At 42.8% G+C, this 19,362-nt stretch overlaps 1 protein-coding gene across 3 annotated transcripts in view; it reads left to right on the forward strand.

The window, feature by feature from the left end:
• Clpb (caseinolytic mitochondrial matrix peptidase chaperone subunit B) overlaps positions 1–19,362 on the forward strand; it is a 123,498-nt gene that overhangs the window by 32,488 nt on the left and 71,648 nt on the right. For 2 of the 3 annotated variants that reach the window (XM_031387595.1, XM_031387598.1), the window contains exons 4-5: positions 11,357–11,460; positions 16,316–16,405. In XM_031387595.1, coding sequence (XP_031243455.1) covers positions 11,357–11,460; positions 16,316–16,405 — 194 coding nt within the window. The remainder of the gene's footprint in view (positions 1–11,356; positions 11,461–16,315; positions 16,406–19,362) is intronic. The other variant, XM_031387597.1, reaches the window with a different exon arrangement.

Genomic DNA, 19,362 nt, shown 5'->3' on the forward strand with positions numbered 1-19,362 from the left:
AGACATTCAGATTTGGGCCAGCCCTGCAAGCTCCTGCCTCAGAGAAGGTGAGAATCATAGGCAGAGAGAGGACACCAGCAGAACTGTTTGAAATTCCCCATGAGAACTCCTCTCCTCCTCCTGCTTTTGCCTACCCCCACCCCCAAGTGCACTTCATCAGCATCGGAAGGACTGGTTCCCGGCACTGCCTGCCCTGCTTGGCTGACATCCCTAAGGAACTGAGTAATGAGTGGATAACACGCATTTGCCAAGGCCTTCCTGGATATGTGGTACCTGGGCTTTGTTAATTTTCAGATGCTGCCATCCTTGGCTGACGACCATTTAATTCTCTTTCAGAACAGTCATTTATTTTTAGCGTTTGCTTATTTTCCCTTCACCTCACCCAGGGAAGGGAACCATTAAGTCCTGTCTGTAAGAAACCAGCAGTACAGCCAGGTTGCTGTCCTACAGGGGAGGTTCTGTAAGCCTCTTCCTCGTGCACCTAGAGGCTCCACAGGTGGTCTTGGTACCAGGAAGCCAATGCTGCCCTTGCTAGACTTCTGGCAGCTTCCCTGGCAGCCTCTTTCACTGCTGCCTGGATCAGAGGTAGAACAGGCTAGAAGGAGGAGCTGGCAGGATCTACAACCAGAGAATGGTAAGGGAAGACTCTTAGTTACAATTCCTATTGCTGAGATGAAACATCATGAATAAAGAAACCTGAGGGAGGAAAGGATTTATTTGGCTTACACTTCTACATCTAGTTCATCATTGAAGGAAATGAGGACAGGAACTCAAACAGAGCAGGAACCCGGAGGCAGGAGCTGATGCACAGGGCATTGAGAGGTGCTTACTACTTACTGGCTTGCTTCCTCTGTGGCTAGCTCAGTAAGTGGCAGCATCCAAAAATGGTCTGGACCCTCCTCGTCAATCATTAGTTAAAATACCCTACAGCTGGATCTTATGGAGGTATTTTCTCAATTGAAGTTCACTTCTCTCAGATGACTTTAGTCAAGTAGACTAAAAACGATTTGTGTGAAGTTGACATAAAACTATCCAGCACACATACCCTAGTCATAGCATTGAGCACCTTTCTCTCTGGCTGTGACTGCCTGTCCAGCACAGGTGTGTCCAGCCTTCATCTCAGGATATCTGCAAATGCAGAGCCAAGCCATTTGAAAATGGCAACATCACATCAACATCACAAGGTTGGACATCCCTAGCTAGTATGTGAACAGTTGTGGGCTCTAGAGTCAGATGCCTGCGTTCAAATTCAAATTGTGCCTCTTACTCATTAGATGGTTGGCAAGTTATTTGATTTTTACGTGATTGTTTCCCTAGCTGTAAAATAGGATAATAAACAAAGCTGTGAGGTTTAGATATATAAAGTGTTTAGAACAGTGCCTGCCATATAGTAAGCAGTGGTGAGGTTCAGTGCCTTCTTTATTATTACTGACTTTCCTAGAAGGGCCCCAGGTAAGCCTACCTTAGATGTAATGGCATTGGTACCTGTCTCAGTAACTCTTAGATGGCTGCATAAGTAGGGTTCTGGGATTCTCTTTTCACCCCTTTCCCTCTAAGAAACTGGGCCTATACCAGGGGACCATTGAATAGGATTCCTTGATATGTAGCTGGCTTTTGTCCCAGGTGGCCCTCTTCCCAATGCAGAATAGTGCCCAGTATTTCCCAGCAAGGAGGGTGGGCAAGGATGCTGGCCAAGTGCCTGGAATGCCAGTACCATGCCCCCTGAAAAGTGTTCAGGGCTTGATGTTTCTCCACTGCTGCTGCTGTTGCCGATTACCTCTGAGTAACAAAGAATCATTTCTAATCCCATTTGGAATCGTTGTTCATGATAATCCTGTTTTGTAGTAATGATATTCCAATTGCAGCATGCTCCTGTTTCAAGTTTGGCAGATGCATGCCTCGACCTCAGGCAACCCAAGACACTGCTCGATAGAAAGCTGTGCCAGCTCATTTGCCTAACGTATCAGCCCCTTCCCCCCTTCCTCCTTCAATTCTGTATCCTATCATGGGGTTGTGTGTTCAGTGCTTTCTTCTGGAGAGTGTCAGTTGGGGCAGGAAGGTATCCAGTGCCATCTGGCTCAGCTGTGGAGGAAAGGCTGGTCATTTTCAGGACTGTGATATGGTCCAGACCTGTACCTCTCTGAAGAGGCATTTTCCAATGCATCTGTGTCATAAGCTGCTTATTTGACTAGGACTCCAAGGCTAGAGGGCAGGAGTCTGAGTTAGATAAGGCTGCCGGGTCTCAAGTTTCAGCATTGTATTTAGTTGTCTCTTGTGACATCTACATGAATAAAATATGTTGTAGGAAACAATATATTTACACTAATAAGTGGTGAAATGACCTGGTTAATTGTTTATATGTGGATGTAAGGCTACAGAGTCAATGTCAAGTGATGAGCCATGGGACTGTGTTCTGTTCAGTAACTGTGTCACTGATTTCATTGAGGCCAACCAAATTGGCAGATTAAATGATGTGCAAAGGCATACTGATAGGTTATATGAAAAGATATTATCTCACTGAGTTATAGTAATGGTTAAATCAGTGCTGGTAAAAATTAATGGGGCCAGAGGTATAGCTCAGGGTTTAGTGCTTGTATATCATGTATAGTTTTGGATTCATCCCCAGGACTGCAAAAAAAATTTATGTATGTGTGTGCATGTATGTGTAAGTGAAGATTAGAGATCAACATTGGATTTCTTCCTCTGTGGTTTTTTGAGACACAGTTTCTCACTGAATCTGGAAGTCACCATTTGGCCATCCTGATTGGCAGTGAGCACTAGGAATCTGCTCACCTCTAGTGCAAGCACAGGCACTGCTTCCACACTGACTTTGTGTGAGGCTAAGGAGTGAACGCCAGTCTTCTGCTTGCACAGCAGGCACTTTTCTGGCAGACTGAGCCATCTTCCTAACCCAAAGACTCTTATTTATTTATTTATTTATTTATTTTTAAGATATTTGCTTGGTTTTTAAGACAAGGTCTCTGTATAACCTTGGCTGTCCTAGAATTTGTTCTGTGAACCAAGTTGGCCTCTAACTCACAGAGATCTGCCTGCCTCTGCCTTCCAAGTGCTGGGATTAAAGGCATGTGCCACCACCACTGGCTTTAAAAGCTTTTTTTTTTTTTTTTTTAATGTGTTACCACATTTTGTCTGCATGTATACTTAGTGCCCACAAAGGCAAGAGGGTGGTCAGATCCCCTGGAAGTTGAGTTACAGGCTATGACTGTTTGTATGAGAATGGCTCCCATAAGTTCATATATTTGAATAGTTGGTTCCCCATTGGTGGAACTATTTGGGAAGGAGAGGAGATGTGTCACTGGGGGTGGGCTTTGAGGTTTTAAAAGATTCAAGCTGTTCCCAGTGTGCCTCTCTGCCTCCTGCTTTTGGTTTTGAGATGTGAGCTCTCAGCTATTCCTGCTGCCATGCTTTCTTTTCACTCTGCCATGATGAATTCTAGCCCTCTTAAACCATAGCCCAGTTAGACCCTTTCTTTGATAATTTGCCTAAGTCATGATGTCTTAGCAGTAGAAAAGTCACTAATATACGAGTAGTGGTGAGCCACCATATAGATGCTGGGAACTGAACCCAGGACCTGGAAGAGGAGCTAGTACTCTTTCTCAACCATTGTGTCATCCTTCCAGTCCCCTAAGAATTGTTGTTAATTAAAAAAAAAAGAAAAGAAAAGAAAAAAATTAGCCGCAAGTTGTGGTGCATGCCTTTTAATCCTAGCACTTGGGAAGCAGAAGCAAGTAGCTTTGTGAGTTTGAGGCCAGCCTGGTCTACAAATTGAATTCCAGTTCTTATGCAAAGAAATCCTGTCTGAGAAAAAAACAAAAACAGAACAAAAAATTAACAGGAGAACTTGAGAAATGACTCAGTAGTTAATGAGAGTGTCTGCATTTGTGTGCACACACACAAATACAAACATACAGTAGACACCAATACATATCAGCACATACATATAAGTAAAAGGAATCTTTAAAAACAAAGAAAAGATAACGGTGAATGTATAAGTCAGTAGTTATAACCAAACCCTGAGAACTCCAGGTAATACTAAAGTGCTGACTAAAACCTGTCTCAAGTGCCCTGTCATACTCTGATGGGTCATCTGCCCAGAGAGACTAGTTTAGGCTCATACTATACTAAGAAGCCCTGACAATAAGGTTTGGTGATCATATATTATGAGCCACAGTCTGGAGGTCATGGAGTCATCTTTAGAACTAGCCAAGGATTGTCCTAGAAAGGATATAGTAGGTGATCTTGACTCCTTGATTCTCACCTTTCTATGCCATGCTTTCCTTGAACATCTAAATGTGTCACCCATCTTGGCACATTCTCTCTTGTTCCCACTAGCCACTGTATACTCTGCTTTAACAGCCAGCTGAAGATAACACTGTCTTCAGTTACTTAGTGGGGATCAGCAACTAGGAGATAGTACAGCAGCCAGGCCAGATGGTGGTGGTGCACACCTTTAATCCCAGCACTTGAGAGTTATAGGCAGGTAAACCTCTGAGTTCAAGGCCAGCCTGGTCTACAGAGATAGTACAAATTTATGCCTGAGATAGATGAGAACCATTGAGGCTTAAGGAATACATTCTGGGTTTAGACCCAATCTAACCTGTATTTACAAATTTTGGCTTATTTAGTATATACTTTTGGTTCATGCTATGCCTCTGTTTACTCTTTTACAAAATATACTGTCCTTTGCAAGTTGCATAAAGATCTGAAATAGTGAGTCTGTGAAATGTCTAGTACACTAGAACTTATTATTATAATGGATGATTACTGGTTTTGTAGTAACTATGCAGATACTTATTATTGTCCTATGAGAGACTAGAACAGTTTTCACGGGTACTTTACTTACTACCTTTCAATTTGTTTGTAAAGATGCCAATTTACAAAGAAAATTCCTTCCCTGACCTTCACCTCCCCAGTTCATGCACAATGCGAGCCTCTAGAGTTGGCACACATCAATGCCTATGGCCAGGCTGTCCAGCCTCGTGAGCAGTCAGTAGACTTTCTAGCCAAGCTCCCACACTGACTTCTTGACTTCCTCATTGAGATGTGAACTGGATTGAAAACAGGTCACTCTTTGCCCTCTCCTGCTTTTGGCCCTTATCATAGTGGCCCTGTGTATGCTTTAGATGTGAGATGTGGGAGAGGAGGAGAACATGGAGTGTCTGGTAAAACTTAACATTGTTTGGGGATGACCTGGATCTGGGATCACTGCCTTCTTTAGTTCATCAACTCCAGCTGCTCACTCAGCAGCTGTCTTGCACACATCTGGTCCAGCACTGGCCTCAGCTTACACCAGACTCCTTTTTTTCCCCTAAACAATGCGAGGACCGCACACCACTGCAGCCTCTAAAAGCAGAAAGCAAGTTTTAACACTGATCAGTGTAAGTGCTCTTCCTCACTGAGGCCTGACAGCCACAGCTCACTGAGGTCAGAGTGAGCCAACTTCCGACAAGCACTCTCACTTCTAATCTAATTACTGCTCGATCAACAAATTAATTAGCTGTGGCTCCAAAGGGAATTCCCTGAATCCCAGGAACTGCCAGTTGGGGACCACTCTCCAGGCATATTCTCAGTTTTGTCTAGGAATTGTCTGCATCTGGGAAGGGCCTGGTACTTAAGAAAGTAAGATACATGTTTTCTTCAGTCCACAAGATCAGTTAGGAGTTAGAAATTCTATAGTTGAAGGGACTATAGAATTTCCTAAAGAGACTATAGAATTCCTAAAAAGAACAATCTTTGCAACAAATAGCCAAGTTCAAAGTATAAATTATACAATATAAAATAAACTTCTGTGGGCACTCACCTTCCACTTAAAAAGTCACATATCCATGTTACTGTGCATACGTATATTAGCCTCACTGCATTATGTCCTACTGTGTGGCTGCCACATTCAGCTCCATCCCACCTCCTGTGATATACACTTGATTCCAGGCATCCCCCACTACTGCAAAATGTTGTAACAAAGTCTCCTGTATTGCCCTTTATGAACCTGTATGAGATTTTCTGTAGAAAATATATACTTGGAAGCAGACATACTGGGTCACAGGATGAGGCACTTTAATTTGATAAAGTGTTATAAGAAAAGCTTCCAGAATAACATGGCTTCTACTCCATCCCAGATTCCCATTTATTCACTGGCACTTGTCATATTTTAGCTTTCTAACTTTTGTCAATATTTAAAGATATATTTTGTTATTGCTTTCAGTTTTCATTGCTCTGTTAATAGATGAACTTGAGAACTCTTTTTTTTTTAAAGGTTTATTTATTTTATGTATATGAGCGCACTGTATTTGTCTTCAGATACACCAGAAGAGGACATCAGATCCCATTACAGATGGTTGTGAGCTTCTATGTGGTTGCTGGAACTTGAACTCAGGACCTCAGGAAGAGCAGTCAGTGCTCTTAACCGCTGAGCCATCTCTTTAGCTCCTGAACTTAAAAACTGTGATACCTAATCTGTTCTCTGGTGTCCTCTGCTGGAAAGTGACTTCATATTCTTGCTCCGTTTTTGTTTTTGTTTTTTGTTGTTGTTGTTGTTTTGTCTCTTCCCCATTCATAGCTTGTCTGTTCAAATCTAAATTGAAGCCAAGTGTTTGCCACAGACTGATAGCTGAAAGTAAGTATGAGGAAGTGAGGGCTCTATAACACACCTCATGCTATGTAGACATCCTCAGCTTCTCATTGGTAAGGGAAGTAGGGTATCTGGAGTTGATCTCCAGCTTTGAGATAGGCAGATCTTTCTATAGACTACCAGGGGCCAGATCCAGATTGCTGATATTCCAAGGCCAATAAATAGAGACTGAAGGTTAGAGAAAACCCTGCTGAATTGAATAGTGTCCTCTGCCAATTTTAATCAAGTGATTAAGATCTGGTATTAGGTCACATCCTGTTCAATAGTAGCTACTTAATTTAAGGCAATGGTGGTGGAGCCTCCTGCAACCTGGCAGCCAGCATGCCAGCACCAGAACAGAGGAGCCGTCCCAGTTAAGCTTTGGTAGATCCCTCCTGCCACCGTACTGTCAGCCTTTGTCCTTACTGTTCGTAGTCGATGACCCATCTCTCCCTGTGCTCACCTCTCCTTCTACTCGTGCCTTGGACCTGGGAGTTTCTTTTCCCCGTAGCAGAAATCACTTCATGCCCAGCATCCTTTCACTGATGTAAACTTCTTGGCAGTCCTTGTACCTGGATTATAGCTAAGCTTGTCCTCAACAGCCTTGTGGTTTCTTTCTCTAGCCTGTCTGTGCTCTGTAGCCCACAGTGCAGTGAGGATCTTTAGTCATCCAAACTAAAAGTGAATGGTTTTCTAACCCAGCCTGGGCTGACTTCTACAAGAAGGCACTGACCAAAGATCTGGAGCTCTGTGCTGTGTGCTTAGTAAAATGTGACCATTGCTAGAGAGAAAACTTTGTAGCCTTCTGGCAAGATGTTTGGAGCCATGGTTGGCACAGAGAACCCTCCATTTCTTTAGGCCTGTCTTCCCTCAGTGGGGCTGCTGCCTTTTGAGTTTTATCAGAAATGAAGGAAATTTTCTCAAGGTTGCAGATGAGTCACTATCTTGGATTGCTTATCCTCTTTAGCCTCCAAGTTTTCGAAGTGAATTGCCCATTTCTTTGATTGGGTTAGCAGCCCAAGGGCTGATCCTAGCCACTCTCCTCTCCCCATCTTGCCAGACCACTGTCTGCCCTCCAGGGCCAAGGGCAGCATACACGGTTGCCTGGACACGTCCTGCAGCCTGCAAATTGGACAGATGGAATCAATACTCATGAACCTAGAGAGGCCCAGGTAGCACAGTTAGTGACACTAGCTGCCTAGAGGGACAGCCTGCCTTGAGAGGGGGTGTGATTGAATAGTGATTGGACACAGCAGCTGACAATTAACCAAATTATGTCCCTTTGAATTTAGATTGACAGACCCTTCTCATTTGGACTTGAAAACTTGTCAACTTGTGCAGACTGTAGAAAAGCTGCCTGCTTTGTGTAGGGTTGTACCGGCGTTCATTCTGCGGATGGTGTCAGCCAAGCGAGTAGCTCACGTCTATCCATATGCCTGCAGACACTAAGGACTTTACTTCCCTCATAGTCAGCTGGGAAGCATTGCTATCTTCTGTTACTCAGTTAAGGAAAAGGAGGCTTGGCTGAGCAGTGGAGGGGCATGCTTTTAATCCCAGCACTTGGGAGGCAGAGGCAGGCGGATTTCTGAGTTCGAGGCCAGCCTGGTCTACAGAGTGAGTTCCAGGACAGCCAGGGCTACACAGAGAAACCCTGTCTCAAAAAACCTAAAAACAAAAGAAAGAAAGAAAGAAAGAAAGAAAGAAGAAAGAAAGAGAGAAAGGGAAAAGGAGGCTCTAGATCAGGTGTCTTATCCAAAGACACCATCTGTAAATGACAGAACTCCAGGTCTCAGTGCATGGTAGAAAGTGCTCAGGTTAAGTGTTTAGCTCATACTTCTGTGGGCTTTCCAAAGGCCAGACACAGGGCCAGGTACATAGTGGTGCTGCGTTTGTTATTCAGGACTATCCTAAGGACTGAATTTAACACAGCCCCGTTGTTTCCAAAGATGACTTAAGGTTATAAAATGGGTTTTTTTTCCCCTGGGGCTAGCAAGAAAACCCAGCAGATAAAGGCTCTTGCCACTAAGCCCAATGACTTGTGTTCCATCTTTGAGTCTCACATGGTAGAGAACTGACTCCTGAAAGTTGTTGTCTGACCTCCATGTGCATGCTGTGGCACAAGCACAGCTGCACACACAAATAAATAAAGGAGTTTAAATTTTTAAATCGTAAATTTCTAAGTTTGGAACCTTCTACAACTATTAGCTAATGTCCTGTTTAGGAGTTTGCCCAGCTAGGGCTGGCATACTTGTAATCTCAGTAGCCAGAAAATAGAGGCAGTAGACTCAGCAGTTCTAGACCAGTCTTGGCTATATAGCAAGTCAGGAGACCGTGGCTCAAAAATAAAAGATTACTTTAAAAGAAAATAGTGTCTCCCACTTACAGGCTGGCCTAAAATTTCTTTCAGTCCTCGTGACTCAGCCTCCTCACTATTGAGTTTACTGGCATGAGCCATTACTCCTACGTCATTTATTTTGTATCCCAGACTAGCCTTGAATTCACTATAGAGCTGAGGGTGGCCTTGTACTGTGGATCCTCCAAGTGCTGGGATTAAATGTGGACTCATAGAATTATATTTATTTGATGAGTTGTTATGAATCTTATACAGGCATAAATATTATAAACACAACTTATCTGATATGTACCTTCATCCTATAATAAGAACTCTTTCCCTGTTCTAACTTTGCCTCATCTCTGCAGTCTTCCTTTAAAGAAAGATATTCATGTAATTATAACAAGTTGTAAGCTGCAATTATTACTCACTTAGTCATGCCCAGAGTGTCCCAGAATTTACTGACCCAGATGTTGTGCCTTTTGGGAGATAACAGTGTTCAATCCAGGTACACAAAAAGCCCCGTCAGCACTGCTGGTTGCAAATACTGGAGAACTAGAGAACACTGGCAGCGAAGGTGGCTTTTTAACAGTTCTGATAATCCCAGGATTGTTTGACACACCTGCCACTTACGCCTTTCAAGATGTTTTGAAGGACAGTTCGGGGGTGGGGGGATGGAAAAATTACCTTTCACTAAGAGAAAATCTGACAAAGGATATTAATAAGGAATTCATGAAACGGAACAATTGACTATTAAACCTCATTTCTTAGAAATTCTACTTGGCTAGGAATCAGAGAAGTGAAAGAGCTTTGTGGCTCCATGTTCTGCTCTAAAAACAAAAGAAGAAAAAATACTTGTGAGGAGGGAAAGAAAGCACAGAGTTACTGCGTGTCTTATACTTGGCTAGTGGAAATAAAACTCAGTCCAGACTCTGAAAGGCAGCTTAATAATACTCACCAAAGTCCTTTGAAATGCTTATGCTAGCCATGTTTGGTGCCATAGGCTTGTAAAACAAGAACTGAGGAAGCTGAAGCAGGAGGATTGTCACAAGTTTAAAAATAGCCAAGGCTTTTATATATCGAGTCACAGTGGGGAAAAGAAAGAACTCATTATGCTTTCTCCTGTAACTTAATCCCCTAGTAGTTTGTCTGATTGTCATCAAAATATTAGACATTCTGTTTTACAACAAAAGATTGGTTAAAAGACAGAATCACTGGCTGTGGTGCATGCTTTTAATCCCAGTACTACAGAGGCTGATGCAGGAGAATCCCTGTGAGTTTGAGTCTAGCCTGGCCTCTATAGCAAGTTCCAGGACACCCAGGATTTAGAGAGACCCTGACTCAAGAAAACAAAGCCAAAGCAAGCAAATAGAGAATAATCTTACAATAGAATAGTCTACACCTGTGGCAAATGTTTCTGACCTGCATAAAAAGGAAATGTGTGTTTAAATATACCCCAATTACTGTGAATTAGATACATACTTAGTGAAAAAACAGACAAATATCCATTGTTCTACGGCATCTTCTTTCTGAAACCCTTTTTTGAGGTTGAGGATTAGTAGGACTATTACATAATAGAGTAAAGAAGGGAAGCTAACAGACACTGAGCATGTAACTAGGGATGCATGAGCATTGTGCCCTATGCCTTACTAGTTGCCTGTGCTCCATAGTCTCTGCCAGCAGTCCTACTGCTCCTGTCCATTCTTACAAAGCGTCTGAAGTGGTCTCCCTAATTGCAAAGGGTTGGAACAAAATATGCCAAACTCTGTATAATGGTTTCTCTTAGAATTTGGGCTAAGGAGGTAGATCTAAGGAAATACCTCTGTTTTTAATATTTTAATATTGTCAGAATTCATGCATTTGTGGCTGTGTGGATGTCTAGAAGAAAACATGTGATCAAGTTGCTTTTCCTTACATCCCACTGTCCTTCCTCTCGGTCACACCTCAGATGAAGTGCTGAAGTCTTGGAGTCCTGTTGTGTTGTCCTGCTTCTGTCGTACTCCAGCTCCTCCAGCCCATCTGGTGGACTTCTCCATCCTAACACTTTGCTGTAATGCTTTTCGCCTCCTTTAGAAGCTTAATTCCTAGGTGTGTTTCTAGTAACTAAATTTGTTCTTAGACAATTTTATATAAATACCCTCTCAGCCTTCACCCCTCCCTTATCCCTATCACCCCTGTTTTTACCCCCCAAACCCAATCTCTCAACTTTGTGTCTATTTGTACTATTTTTCTTTGCTTCCTTCCTAGTAGCCTGTAAATTCCATGCCACGTGGAGTCTAGCCCATAGACCAGTGACTAGAATGTAATGGGCATTTTATAAGTAGTTGTTGAATGAATTGTTTGTCTTATAGCTGTGAAGACCAGACCTTATGATCTGCTTTTCTAATTGCTTCCAGTGTGGTGCAAGTCCTACTTGCTGCTGGAGCTGACCCAAACCTTGGGGATGACTTCAGCAGTGTCTACAAGACTGCCAATGAACAGGGAGTCCATTCTTTGGAAGGTAAGGTTGGGCTACCCCACTGCTCTGGGTGTCTCCACCTGTGGCTTCCACAAGCATTGCTCAATGTCAGCAGCTACTCGCAGGTCTTCCAAAGGACTTAGAATACATGTTTTTCACAGTTCTTTTCACTTTGAAAGTGTTTGGGGAAAGAGCCTAAGCTTACAGCTTAAGGGAGGTGAGGCGCATTTCACCTGGTATCTCCTGAGACTGGGGAGCCTCTGAGGAGCAACCAGTTGAACAAATTTCAGTGAAATGGTTGAGGATTCTGCATAGAATGTGGGCTTGCTCCTTTCACTTCCTGCAGACTTACCTGTCCCAGTACTAGAACATAATGTTATGATTCCCTTAGCCATAGAGTTATCTAAGTACAATTGTGAATATTGCTTTTCAGTATGTGGTCTTATCTCTCTGAGACTGGCTTTTTGCCGTGCTGTGACCTAGGGTAAGGAACAGTCCTTCTTTGTGTCTTGATGTTCTGAACTGTCAAATGGACTTGTTCTTAGTACCTCGTGGGTTGTCACGTGGTGGTTGCTGAGACTGAAAAGAGGTATGGTGGCACCTGTCTGTTGGAGAGCATCTGGTCAAATCAGTCGGTATTGTCTGTGGTGAGTAGACAAAAATGAAACCGAGAAGAGCACAGATTACACTGGCTGCAGACAGATGTGTATTTTACACCTGGGTTTTTGCCTGTGCAGACTGTGCTGTCCGCCTGCCCATTGTCCAGTGTCATCCAGGTAGATTCTGTTCCTCTGAGACTTGGTGACGGGGCCGCTTGGCTGCTTTAGAGTTGGACGGTAACCCTGCTGAGTGCCTTAGAAGTTAGTGCTTGTATATCAGAGGAAATTCAGCAGACAAGAAACTCACTTTGCTCAGCCCTCTGAATTAGTGAGGAGGCTCTGGTGGCCCAGGGAAAAAGTTTCTCAGATCAGTAGCATGAGGGGAGTGTCCAAGAGTACCAGGGCACTATGCCCACATCAGGTGTGATATTACCCTGCCCTCAACTGCTTTTCTGAATGCTCCCTGAATCTTGGCCTCTTCTATGGTTGTTTGAACCAGCTGCCCATATGTCTTCTTTCCTGATGATAGTTCCATGTATAAGCCATGCCTTACATCTTTGTGAATTGCCCTGAGATGGAACAGTGTTACTTTATACTTCAAACAAAAGTGAAGTTTAAGAGCACCAAGCCTGCCCTATATTTTGCTGCCTAGAATGGATTCTGCTGAAGAGCTGTCCTCCTGTCACTCATGTACAGCTTTCTGCTTAGGTCTGTCTGCTGGTTGGTGCTCGCACCAGAAAGCAAAGAGATGGTGGGACCCAGGGGGAGTAGGGATTCTTTGAATACCTTCTCTTCTGCCTTCAGAAGTTTAGCAGATTTCACAGAATCTAGTCTAGCTTGCTGGCAGCCAGGTGCCCTGTGTTCTAATGCTCTTTAGGTCAAATTCATTCTAGACCAGTGCAATCATGGTCAATAATTTTTTTCTAGGAATAGCCAAATTGTGTACAATTTGAACTTTATGGGCCATTTGATCTTAGGTGTCACTACTCTAGTTGACTCTTCGATACTGAAGGAACCATAAATGGTGCATAAAGAGCCTTTATTCATTTATTAATTTCACCAGTCTCTGAGTTCTTTTTAATATCATGCCAACCAACCTTCATTACAGGTAGACAAATAGGTAGGTAGACAGACAATAAAAATACTAGGAAAGCCTGCCATGAAAGAAAGATAATGTATTAACTATTTCTTTTTACTTTGTATGGCCTGCAATTAATAGTAGGCTTTCTGTAGATTGGGTAGTTATTAAGAACTACATACTGATCACATTTCTGTGTACGAGCACTGTTAAAGGCAGACACTTCATATCATCATGCACTTTTAATACCAAATGATCTTAAGGCCATTGATTCAGAGCCCTCCAGCATATGGCAGGACAGTTTCGATGTATTATCATCATCCACAACTGTCACCAATAAGTTCCTCTTTTCCATCTTCTATTTAAATATTTTGTCCACAAAAATAAGAAAAATTTTTCACCATTTGTTGTTAAAATTAAAAAATGTGGCCAACATTGACTTGCCTTCCTTATCCTAATGACCCTTGTCTACTCCTGTACATTAATGCCTTGTTTTCAGGGAACCTATAGGCACTCAATAACCATCAAAATGCTTAAGAACCTTTTTGAAAACATTCGTTCTAGGGCTGGAGATACTGCTCAGTGGTAGGGCACATGCTAGTAGGCACGAGGCCCTGAATTCCATCTCCAGAGCTGTTGCTGTCGATGTATAATCTAGAATTTTTTTCAGCAATCACTAATATACTCTTTTGATAGCTTATAAGATCCCCATCCCCTTCATTGAATACCTTTGTCTACTATAGTTTATTTTCCAAGGAATTTCAGTTTGTATACTTTATTCTCTGCTTTCTGACTGGATGTAGGGTCATGACAGTTCATATCTGTCATCTCAGGGCTCTTCTCTAGTTGCCAGGTTAACTATGAGGATGGCCCAACATATCTGAGACCACATCATCACGTTTTGGTATCAAAATGTTGGGTGCCCCCGGAGTCCTTAGCATTTTACTAACCTTTTTCCATTTAAAGACACTTTTTCTTTTCTTTCTTGTATTAGTATTCATTGTCTGCCTGCTGTAAGTCAGGCACTTGTGCCCAGCTCCTCATTGGTGATATAGATCAAAGTATAAGATCCCTGAGGTTTGGTTTTCTTTTGACTGACTCAGTGTGTGTGCATGTGCATGTGTGTGTCTGTCTGTGTGTCTGTGTGTACACATATGATCTCGTGGTTTGTGTCTGGAAGATATGTGAGGAAGAACTTAAAACAGTGAGTCTCAGTATCACAAAAAACCCACAGGCCCAAGGCAGCTGGACAGTCCTTTGCTATCAGAGCAGAGTCAGTACCAAAGTTCACTACATTTTATAATTGTTATTTCTGTGGGTCTCAACCTATTCTTGATACTAAGGAAGATAGTAGATTGTAATTTGTGACCTTGGCCAGATATCCCTAACCCCAGTAGTATACCTTTTGTCTGCCTGTCAGTATTGCTGTGTTGATCAAGATCTAAAATAATGTGATGTGTGAATTGCAAAGTTCTCTACAGTTACAATTGCTTATTAGTTCCATTTATTTCTAATTCAGCTTGCTTTTACCACATCTTGGGCACTCAGCCAGATGCTGGGAATATCTAAATAAATACACATGGTCTGGCCCCTAAGTAGTTCTCCTAGCTAAGTAAGAAATAGATCTCGGCAAGGAGTCCCACTACAGAGTGGTAAAGGTAGCTAGCTGGATGAAGAATGCAAGCAGCACAGAATGAGGTACTGATGGTCTTTTTTTCTAAGAGCAGGCAATGTCTTAGACTTGTCATTGGGTGAATGACTTTGAATTGGGTTTTAAGGGTGAGTTGAAGATTGCTACATTGGCTGAGAACCCTCCTTCTAAAAGATAGTATGGACACTTCATGTCTATACTACTTTCCCAGAACATACGCAGTCTGAAGAGGGAAGAATGGTCTTTGTTGTTCTTTCTGAGGCTCTGTCATTGGTCATCCATGCATAGAAAAGCCTTTCTCTGCCTCATATTCCATCATAGATCCTTGAAGAAGTCTGCTTAGGCAGGTACATTGCAAACACATGCCCTGTTGTCAAGGTTGATAAGTTTGTGGGTGAGGATTGGCTTGTTGTGCAGCTGACCCAGGAGAACTTGGTGTGGAAATTTCCTTGGCTTAACTGTTGTTGCCATTCTCTGCAGCCCTCAGAGTAGTGTCTTTAGAGTCATAATGATGTCCTGGAAAAACACAGGAGATAATTGCCAGGCAGCCATGGTTCATCTAAGTCCCATCACTGATTGACTAATCTTGTCAAGTGACATACAGTCCTTGACTTTCAGACTTCTCTGTAATATGAGAATAACAGTACCCATCACTATAGGACTGTAAGAGTGATTAGCAATAACCATATGTATCTAAAAGCCAGTGGCATTTCATGAAGTTTCTCCATGTAGATAGGTTTGAATGCAGTATAAGTCAGGGCACCTGATTAGAAGGTAGTGAGCAGTATATCAATCAAGGGGCATTAACAGGCTTAGTGTCTGCCCATCAAGGCTTTCTTGAGGAAGATTCTTGCCATGGGTTACTGGATTTTATGGGCCGAAGGTCTTTGTAATTGTATGATTTTTATGGCTCTGAATGCTCATCTCCACATAGAACAAGTAATAAGCTCACAAAGGAAGAGGGATTGAGCTAGGCTTCAGGGGTAAGAGAAAGGGGGAAACAAATATATTCAAAGGAGGGGACACAGATGGGACAGATAAGACAGGTGGGATTATAGCCACCGCTGCCAGCTCTTTCCCTGTCTTGACCACATTCCCTTCATAGCCTCAGCCCACCAGCTCATTCCAGGAGACTTCCACTTGTGGCTGGGTGGTGGGTGGTGGGCTCCAATCCTCAGGTGGAGGAGACATTAAATTAGTGGTAATAGTAAACAAGTCGCCCAGCTGTGGATGCCGCAGGCTGCTTATAAGTAACGATTATAAACATCTAGTGTCTGGTGCTGTCAGAAATGCATGCGAGCACTCCGAGTGCCTCTCATATGTACAATTAAAACAATAAAACACGGTAGAAACATGGCCAGAGCAGGCTATAAGTCAGGTTCTCTTCTCAGCTCCGAGTGGCAGCTGAATAAAGATGAGTCCTGAAGAACTGGGTTGGCATGGGGCTCTTCTGGGGTTAAGTCTGACGACTGGACCTGCCAGAGCCAAGCCTTCTTACCCACGTACCCCTTTCCACGTGGGATCAGGTCCTGGCCTGCTCCAGCTGACCTCCCCATCTCTTGCCTTCAGATAGGAGACAAGACTGTGCAAGCTGGCGAATCACAAACCAGTGGACAAGTGCCCTGGAGTTCAGGAGGTGGCTAGGAGTCCCCGTTGGCGGTAATGGAACTGCTCTCTATACTATAATAGTTCTTCCCACCCCTAGGCCATGCCAGGTGCGGTCTCACCAATGTCTATTCAAGTAAGCTAACCACTCAGTGTAGTGGTTAAGTTAAGTTAAGTTAAGTTAAGTACCATGTGCCCAAGCCTTCCCTGGCACAATAGAGAATGCATGACCCCAGAGAATCCAGACTGATAGGAATACAGAGGCTCCCAGGAAAGAGTTTGGGTCTTACCTCCCAAGACCCAACCCTGTACATGTGCCAGCCCCTTCCCCCCAGCCCCTGGAGGGTTTGTTGACCATTCAGTAGCTTTGATACCTGGAGCAGTTCCCTAGACTTCTCAGAAGTGTTCTCTCCCAATTTGTAAAATAAAAGTGATTAAGAGAACTAGAAGTAATATATTTATTCCTCTCCTATGCCTGGAATGTAGGAGGAATTCCATTAATGAAAACCTCTCTTTGTGCCTCATCTTGATCATTAGTTTCATTGTGTCTATAGGAAACTACAGGATCTTCAAGTATCCTCAGAGAGCCAAATATTAATTTGAGTCTAAGAAATGGGTTGTCCATTACTTAATGATGTGACCTCAGGCAATTCATTCTGTATCTGTGCTGGTTTTCTCATCTATAGAGAATATTTATCACACAACAGATTTGTTATAAGAATCACTTGATCGCTAGTATAATCCTAGCCCTTAGGAGGCTGAGGCAGGAAGATTGAAAGCTTAAGGCTAGCCTGGGCTACATTATGAGCCCCTTTGCTCCCAGCCTCCAGGGGAGGGGGTCAGTTGATGTACTTATGAAAGCATTTGAGAAAATCATAAGATGCAAGCATAATGTGCTAAGAATGGCAGCTAATAATAATAGAGATTAGGACCAAGACCATTAGACAAGGGTCCACTCACAAGTACAGATCACATCAGAGTTCAATTAAAGAATGCTGGCCGAAGTAGTCAAGGGAAAAAAATTAGTCTTGATTCTCACTGTCTTGGAAGATTTGAGGCAGCTTCCAAAGGACAGATAGGTGAGTATGGATAGGTGTAAGTGCAGCAGGGATAGGCCATGTCCAAAATGCTTAGAGGTGGAAAATGTGGAAGTCTTGTTTCAGAGATGGAGAGATGGCTCATCAGTTAAGAGCCCTGACTGGTCCTAAGTTCAATTCCCAGCAACCACATGGTGGCTCACAACCATCTATAGTGTGATCTGATACCCTCTTCTGGTATGTCTGAAGACAGCTACAGTATACTCATAAATAAATAAATATTTTTTTAAAAAAAAGAAAGAAGTCCTGTTTCGGACTGGTGAGTAAACATGTTAGGGTGTACCATCCATGCAGCAAATCTTCTTTAAGTAAGCAATGAGCCATAACAATACAGCATTAGCAGACTGGGGTAGCTCAAGACACCAGGATTTCATTAACAAAACACAGATACCTCCAGAGTCCTTGAAGAGAGGGTGCTGTAGGAGCCCTTCAAAGGTAGAGAAGAGGAGAGTACTTCTCTGATGAGTCCATTCCATGTGAACAGCTAAGGCAGCAGCAAGTGACATTTACTGATCTGGTGTTCAACATTATGTGCTTACTAAAGGAAACCAAGGCAAAAACACTGATGTCCAAGAACGTGAGAGATGGAGGAGCATTTGCTACTCCTTCAGAGAACTGGAGTTTGGTTCCCAGCACTCATATCAGGTGGATCTTGTAACTCTAGGTCTAGGACACACACACACACACACACACACACACACACACACACACAGAGAGAGAGAGAGAGAGAGAGAGAGAGAGAGAGAGAGAGAGAGAGGAGAGAAAGAATCCTTTTTTTTTAAGTAGTGATATCCAATGCCAACAAAACTGTTTGCTTGCCTTGAATAGAGCTCTACCAGGCTGCATGTGCCTCTCACTGAGTGTGCCAAGACCTCAGGCTACTCCAGAGGCTTGGGAACCCAGCAGGCTAAAAGCTCTTAGGCAAGTTGTTTTATTAATGCCCTGACTCTTCTTCATCCTTGTTCAGGTCCACTCAAGAGTCCCATTGCCCTACAGTTCTATATGCCATTTCTCAACACTGCCATAGAATCAGCAGGGCGGACAGAGGTCTGTCACTCTGGCATTTTGGCCAACTTCAAAATGAAATGTATTAGTCAGTTAGGTTAATTATTTCCATACTTTTAGCCCTCTAAACCTACATATATATAATATATATCTTTCTCTTGTAGGAAAAAGAGAGAGAGAGAGAGTAGTTGGCATGTTTTATTAAAAAGAATAAATTTGATGCATTTATAAAAATAAGAAAAAAGTATGATGGGGTGGCAAAGAGCTAGTCTTGTGATTTTTAACTGATTTACATATTTTGTGTATAAATATTTTTTCATCAAAAGTTCCAAATCAGGGTTGGGTCCCACACACCACACAAAATATATTAGAGACATTTATATGGATAGCAGGAAGGGAGACAGAGGGTTGAAATTTTCCAGGCACCCAGTGATTGATGGGGGCTGAGGCTCCCCCTGACGCTTTATTGAGTTTCCGATGATTATCTCTCGCTGAGACATTTTTTACAGATGACGGTCGAGCTGTCACAATGGACCATGGGGGAAAAAAACCAACAATAATAACACTTTAATCTTTTTACTGCACTGCTCCCTAGTATCCCAGATTCATCTTCCCTGACGCACGCAGTTCATTATTCTGCCCCTCCCTGGATGGGAAATAAAGGAAAATAAATATATATGTAGACACGCTTACCCACATGCATACACACGACACGGAGTGTATAAAAGAGACCACCTCAGAACCAGAGAGGGGCAGAATTTATTGTTCTTTTTGCAAGTGTTGAGGTTTATTAGTAGAGATGCTTGGTTGGCTTGGAATTGGCTATTAATTACAGCGTTTTGTATTTGTTTTTTATTGCGAGTTTTTAACATCTTGAAGAAAAGGCAGAAGAGAGGCAAGCAGGTGCAG

The sequence above is a fragment of the Mastomys coucha genome, unplaced genomic scaffold (assembly GCF_008632895.1).
Source record: "Mastomys coucha isolate ucsf_1 unplaced genomic scaffold, UCSF_Mcou_1 pScaffold21, whole genome shotgun sequence".
NCBI lineage: Eukaryota > Metazoa > Chordata > Mammalia > Rodentia > Muridae > Mastomys > Mastomys coucha.